Here is a 7,381-nt window from a genome sequence, read left to right on the forward strand (position 1 = left end):
TCCTCTGTCGTGTGTGCTTCAGGTAGTGGAGCTGATCCAATAGGTCTTATCTGACTGTTTCTCATCAATAATTCATTGTTCTGCTCAGCGAGCAAGAGACAAGAAATAAGATTAGCATATGTCTTATAACCTTTCTCACGGTATTGTTGTTGTAACAGCACATTGCTTGCATTGAAAGTGGAAAAGGTTTTCTCAAGCATATCCTCTTCCGTAATACTTTCACCACACAGTTTCATTTTATAAACAATCTTAAACAGTGTAGAGTTATATTCGTCCACAGACTTATAGTCTTGGATCCTCAGATTCGTCCAATCAAACCGAGCTTTTGGTTAGATCACTGTTCTCTGGTGATCATATCTCGATTTCAATTCATTCCTAGCATATCATGTTCCGTAATACTTTCACCACACAGTTTCATTTTATAAACAATCTTAAACAGTGCAGAGTTATACTCGTCCACAGACTTATAGTCTTGGATTCTGAGATTCGTCCAATCAAACCGAGCATTTGGTAAGATCACCATTCTTTGGTGATCATATCTCGATTTCAATTCGTTCCAAAGATCTAGTGGATTCTCAATGGTTAGGTATTGATCCTTGAGACTCTCAGCTAGATGATGACGAATAATCAAGATGGCTCTGTAACGATCTTTCTCATTATCATTATTGTTCTCGGTGATACATTCACCGAGACCCTTGGATTTCAGGATGATCTTAGCATCGAGCGCCCATTGAAGGTAATTATCTCCAGAGAGATTTAGGGCAGCGAAATCCAGGTTGTTGATTTTCAACATTTGAAATCATAGATTAATATCTTTAGGTCTTTAGGAATAGGGTTTAAACGAATAGGGTTTTAGGTTTAAACAATCAATCAATGCCTCATGGCCAAGATCTATGCCTCTTGGCCAATAAGCATGCCGCACGGCCATGAATGCAATCGGTTCAATCTTATGAATTTAGTTTGTCATGTAATTGCAATCCTAACATACATTGTTTCTATATGATGCAATCAATCCAAACAAACCTCTCGGCCAAACAAAAGAACAAGCCACACGGCTACTTGATTTGATTCAATACCATTCCTAGAAAAGTTCTAAGTGCAATTTGCAATCAATCAATTGTGATCAAATTAGGGTATGAATGCAACAAGGCCACACGGCCACAAGGTATGATCAAGAACTATTAACCTAGAATGCAACAAGGCCACACGGCCACAATTCAGATTCGATTTCAAAATAATCTAGACTAGGTTATTAGGGTTTCAGTTTAAACAATCTAAACAATCTTAATTCATTCAGATTCAAATTTAAATAATCTTAGCAATAGTTCTAGGTGATTAAATCAATCAATTAATATTCAATTCAAACAATCAAAATCGATTTTCAAAATTATGATTTTAGGGTTTCGATTTGATTAACAAGCAATTACAATTTCAGGATGATCAATTCAATCTCAATCAACATTCAATAAGTTTTAATTAATCAGTTTTTCGAATTAGGGTTTAGGTATTTTCGAAAATTTGATCTTAGATCAACGAGATTTGATTTGAGATTCAAAATCTTTAAGGCTTTGATTTTAATTGATCAATGGATCAATCTCGATTTTAGGGTTTGGGGATCGAACTTATAGAGTTTCGATTTACTCATTAGGGATTGATCTATTATCCTATAGCTTTTATCTTTATAGATTAGGTTTTATGGTTTCATTCTTTACAAACAATCCAAATTCGATTTTCATGTTCTTAGAATTCGAATTTACCTTTAGTTTTAGTAGATTGTTGAAACCGGACCACCAAGAGAATTAACCTCAAGCTGGGCAGGAACGCGAGCTGAACACGAGCTGGCCTGGATGCGAACGGATTGAGGTTGGAGACGCGAGCAGCTGATCATCAAACGGGAGCTGTTGCAGTCGGGATCGCGAGCGGCTCTGATGCGAACGGGGCGCTTACAGTCTGGAACGCGAGATGTCCTTGATGCAGGATGGAGCTGAGTTTGTCTAGGATCAGGAACGCCTTGGGGCTGGAGCTGATCAGGTGGACACGAGCTGAAAGCAAATCGGCGCGCACTGTATCTGTGCGTGAGGGCGCGTCGGTGGTCAGATCGACAAGCGGTTTGCACTGACTGATTCGTCTCGGCAAGGGCTTCGATTTGATATCTTGATCGTTTTCTGGGTCCTCCCGGTTTGGGAGAACGGTCTCTTTGAAGTTTCGAGGCAGATTCCTTTTCGTTTTAGGGTTTTAGGGTTTTGTTGATTTGGTTTTAGGGTGTTAGAGGCTATCGTGCTGATAACGTGTTATGAACTTAAGGTTTAGAAATCTGTGAGTTGTGTGTATTATTACTCAATCATAAGGTGCTCTTATATATGAGAGTTACAAAGAGATAAAATGAAAGACATAAATATAGAAAATATATATATGATACAAGGAAAAGGAAATAAGGTTTCGTTTTCTCTAAATTCTAAGCCGCTTCTCTCTCCTCTTCATGCGGCCGCCTCTCTCTCTCCTAGGGTTGGGCTGTCTCTCTCTTGGTATTGGACCGGTTATAGACCGGATCGGTTATAGACATCCATGATATGATATGGTTTATAACAATAGTTTCCCTATTGGTTTGTTTGTCGGAAAAAAGTAAAATCACCGATTAATTAGATCTGGAGAAGGCAGTTTTTGGTTGGGAGTTAACGTAAATAAAATCCAAAATACAGTTTTAAATATAAAATAAAATAAATAAACTCAAAAACCAGGAACTATTACTTTTCGCCGAAGAAGAAGATTCCCTCTCTAACCTACGTCGATAAATCTACGAGGGAGCTTGACCTTGAGCAACAGAGAGAGATGGGTTTCTTCTCGTTTCTTGGAAGAGTTCTCTTCGCTTCTCTTTTCATCCTCTCCGCTTGGCAAATGTAAGTTTTATCATTTATCCTCTGTTCTCGCGTTGCTCTGTGTTGGAAAGATCTAATCTGGAATTGAAAGGCTTTGTATGCTCTTTCGAAATCGAATACTTATCTGAATAAAACCATCTTATGTTTCGATCTGGATTTTATACTATAATTGATTTGTACATGGAGCTTGAATACATTTTATCAAATATTAGTTGAATCTCAGGTCTTGGTGACTTCTTGATATGTTTTCTTTGTGTACTTTTGTTAGGTTCAATGACTTTGGAGTTGATGGTGGTCCTGCAGCTACAGAGCTGGCTCCAAAGCTTCATCTGGCCAAGTCACATCTATCTTCTAGATTAGGTGTAACTTTGCCTAGCGTAGAGGTATTTATGATGGTTTTTGCTCTCTGGCTATCTATCTCTATGTGTGTTTTTTGTATGACGTGGAGAATGATTTGTATTTAGGTAAAACAAGTCGTTGCTGCTATAGTTGCATTGAAAGGAGTTGGAGGCTTACTCTTTGTTATCGGAAACATCTTCGGTGCTTATCTTCTGGTTAGGTTTCCTCTCTTTCAACACGTACATGTTCACAAATAAGTGATTCAAGACTTTCTACCCTTTATGTTTCTCATTTATTCTGTTTCTGTTAGGCTTTCTACCTTGCGGTTTTCAGTCCTATTCTGTATGATTTCTACAACTACGGACCTGAGGAGCGTCATTTCTCTCCATTGTTGACTGAGTTCTTGCAGGTCTGTCCTGAATTGTTTTTGTCAGTTGTCTTAATTTCAAGAATCTGGACAAATGATTAAGATATAAATTCAACACTCCTTTTGTTATTGCAGAGCGTTGCACTCTTTGGAGCATTACTCTTCTTTATTGGAATGAAGAACTCAACACCCACTAAGAGGAATCTGAAGAGGACTCCTAAGCCCAAAGCTGCTTAGTATCTTTTTTTTTTTTATAACTTTTGTTCGGACAAAATCGCTTCTTAGCACTTTGGTTTTCTTTTTGTTGTGTGATTCTTAGATTGGCTCATGATATCATATTAGTATCTTTTACTTGATTTGATTATTGGGAATTCTTGGAGTTTTCATTTGCCAAAACTTGAACCATGCTGCATGCAGCAATGGAGAACAATTTCAAGATCTTGCAAATTCAAATCAACTAAAGTAAAGGCATATAAATTAACAAATAATGTAGCTCGAGTAATGGCATATAAAGAACTAGCACGGGAATTAGTCTCTTGGTAGATTTGATTGGTTAGAGATATTCCTGTTAAGTGGAGAATGTTGGGAATGTCCAAATCTATTATATTTACTCTAGTTAAAGTCGTAACGTCGAGATTCAACCGTTAGATTATATTAGGTGATTATAATGTTTTGCTAGAAACCGCTTATACTCTATAAATTGAGAATTCATTACTAATATTATATGATCCTATAGGGTCACACACCTAAACAAACTGGATCATTAATAAATATTAAGTTCATACTAAATATTATATATGATATAATATATGTATATATATATTCACATACGTGATGTGAGTATAAAAAAGGGTCACGTTACTTTGAAATAATAATGATGGTCATTATTATTAAAAGAGCAAAGTTAAGTATGGGCTGAGCCCATAGGCAAACCTAATTGATTTAGGTTACGTGTATATATACCAAACACATATTATGATATTTGCATGTTTTTTCCTCGGCCGCAACTTAATTATATAGACGAAGTGTTCGTGAGTTCTTGAGAGAAGTCTCAACGATAATAGCATCCCGTATCGTTCCAATTTGTGTGTGTGGATACCAGTAAAGACACGACGTTTGGAGTGCTAGAAATCTCGATTTGGTTTATTCATCCTTCCGCTGTAAAACTTCCAAGTATATTGGAAACTCTAAGATCTAGATTTATTTAGTATTTGCATGAGATCTAGGCAAACTAAATTCATAGGTTGATTTATAAATCGTTATAAACCGGTATGAATTCCAACAGTGGTATCAGAGCCAGGTTGCTTAATACTGAAATCAGATCTTATTTAGTCTATAATTTGGTATAGATAAATAATCTTATAGTTTCAACGATAATTAAATTGGCGTAGTTATCAATTTCGCAGAAGCGTAATCTGATTCGTGCGTAAGAACAATATGTTGTTAAAATAACCATTAAGCGTTAGTGCTTCTCTTTATTGAAAGATGCATGGTTATTTGTTAATTCATAATAGTTTTGTTTGATGTGATCAATCCAATTATTATAATTAACCGATTAAGAATATCTAGATATACGTGTTGTCATGTGATGATCTTGTTCATGTTGTATAGAAGTTGCATGTTGCATACATATAATTTCAAGAGGCAATCGTATTATTGTAATACTTGAATACGTGTTTATAAATTAACCTAAAACACATATGAGATGTGTATATACCAATTGAACCAACAATTGGTTTAGGTTGTTTAATGCAATTGGTTTGGTCGTTTGATCAGATTTTAATTAGTTTAAATTCTAAAATCAAATATATAAATAATTAATTATTTTAATTAGATTAAATTAATTTACTTATTTAATTCAATTAAAATACATATAAGATATGTATTAGTTATATTTATATTTATATTAGATATAAATTTTAAATATAAGTTTAAAATTGAATTAAAATTTGTTTCTCAATTAATTTCAAGTACTTTTGATGTCTACCAATCTTATCAACTATCAAGGCTTGTTTTGTTGTAAGATGGGCTTGCCAAAGCAAGATGTCTGCATTTACATGAGTGAAGTAGATAATAACGGTTACCATATGAATATAAGATTGGTTTACTTGACGAGGCTATCAAAACGGTTTTGGGCTTACAGACATAGGTTGGATAAGACATAAGATGTCGTCTGACAACCAAGAATTATATTTGATATAATTAGCAAAGTGTTGCTTACCTAAATAGCTAAACATTCGGGCGATGAGCCAAAGCTCACTCGAATTTTAGTGAAATATGGATCTTGGATTATTATATTCATTTGAGAAAATTTTTTGAATATAATATGAGTTTTCTTAATTGTTGAGATTTCTCTAATTTCTGAACATCATATTAATATTCGCTATTCTTCTATTCCAGCAATGTTAACTCCTCACAACCCATTTTCATTTCAATATGCCCTTAAGAAGGACAATGATACCGGCTGTGGTGCTCATATTTGTACGAATATGAATGACTTAAGCAGCAGTAGAATTTTGGATAAAGGTCAAGTGGACCTACGAGTGGGAAATGGAGCAAGAGTTGTTGCATTAGCCGTGGAAACATTTTACTTGTCTTTACCTTCAGGCTTGGTTTTAGAACTTAAGAATTGCTACTATGTACCTGCTATAAGTAGGAATATTATTTCCATTCCTTGTTTGGATTTGGAAGGATTTCAGTTTTCGATCAAAAACAAGTGTTGTTCTTTTGATCGTAATGATATCTTTTATGATAGCCGTCCATTAGAGAATGGACTTTATATTGTAGACCAGAGCTTGCCTGTCTATAATATCAGTACCAAAAGATTCAAGTCTAACGACGCGAATCAGACTTTCCTTTGGCATTGTCGTTTGGGCCACATAAATGAGAAACGCATTCAAAAGCTTCATAGTGATGGACTTTTGAGCTCATTTGATTATGAATTATATGAAAAATGTGAATCTTGTTTATTGGGTAAAATGGCTAAGGCTCCTTTTACTGGACACGGTGAAAGAGCCAAAGACTTGTTGGAACTTATACATACTGTGTATGTGGACCAATGAGTATACATGCTAGAGGAAAATATAAGTACTTCATTACATTTACTGATGAATTCAGTAGATATGGTTATGTTTATCTAATGAAACATAAGTCTGAATCTTTTGAAAAGTTCAAAGAATTTCAGAATGAAGTACAAAATCAGCTTGACAAGAAAATAAAAGCTCTTCGATATGATCGAGGTGGAGAACATTTGAGTCAAGCGTTTAATGATCATCTGAGAGAATGTGGAATTGTTTCACAACTCACTCCTCCTGGAACACCACAATGGAATGGTGTGTCCGAAAGGAGAAATCGAACTTTATTAGGTATGGCTCGATCTATGATGAGTCATGCAGATCTTCCACCATCCTTTTGGGATACACTCAAGAAACGTATGCGTTTAAGCTGAATAGATGTCCATCAAAATCAGTTGAAAAGACTCCATATGATATGTGGACTAAAAGGTTCCAAATTTGTCTTTTCTGAAAATTTGGGGTTCTGATGCTTATGTCAAACGTATGTTTACAGATAAGCTTGGACCAAAATCTGATAAATGCTTCTTCGTTGGTTATCCCAAAGAAACCAAAGGTTATTACTTTTACAACTCCACTGAGAACAAAGTGTTTGTTGCTCGTAGTGGCATTTTTCTTGAGAGAGAGTTTCTTTCTAAGAAGAAGAATGAGAGTAAAATACAACTCGAAGAAGTTCGAGAAACACAGGAAAATGTTTCATCCTCTCAGGAAGATGATCAATTAGATTT

The 7,381-nt window shown here is 35.2% G+C and overlaps 1 protein-coding gene across 1 annotated transcript; it reads left to right on the top strand.

The window, feature by feature from the left end:
* Positions 1-2,709: 2,709 nt before the first annotated feature.
* LOC106315975 lies at positions 2,710-3,955 on the top strand. The gene is made up of 5 exons (XM_013753829.1): positions 2,710-2,897; positions 3,145-3,259; positions 3,341-3,430; positions 3,526-3,624; positions 3,718-3,955. The coding sequence occupies exons 1-5, from the start codon at positions 2,830-2,832 to the stop codon at positions 3,817-3,819; spliced, it is 474 nt and encodes a 157-aa protein (XP_013609283.1). The 5' UTR covers positions 2,710-2,829; the 3' UTR covers positions 3,820-3,955.
* The last annotated feature ends 3,426 nt before the right edge of the window (positions 3,956-7,381 follow it).

This window comes from Brassica oleracea, chromosome C9 (genome assembly GCF_000695525.1).
Source record: "Brassica oleracea var. oleracea cultivar TO1000 chromosome C9, BOL, whole genome shotgun sequence".
NCBI lineage: Eukaryota > Viridiplantae > Streptophyta > Magnoliopsida > Brassicales > Brassicaceae > Brassica > Brassica oleracea.

Coding starts and splice junctions, on each gene's coding strand:
- LOC106315975 (XM_013753829.1), top strand. CDS start 2,830: ATGGGTTTCTTCTCGTTTCTTGGAAGAGTTCTCTTCGCTTCTCTTTTC. Junction 3,431..3,525: donor TCTTCGGTGCTTATCTTCTG/GTTAGGTTTCCT, acceptor TGTTTCTGTTAG/GCTTTCTACCTTGCGGTTTT. Junction 3,625..3,717: donor TGTTGACTGAGTTCTTGCAG/GTCTGTCCTGAA, acceptor TTGTTATTGCAG/AGCGTTGCACTCTTTGGAGC.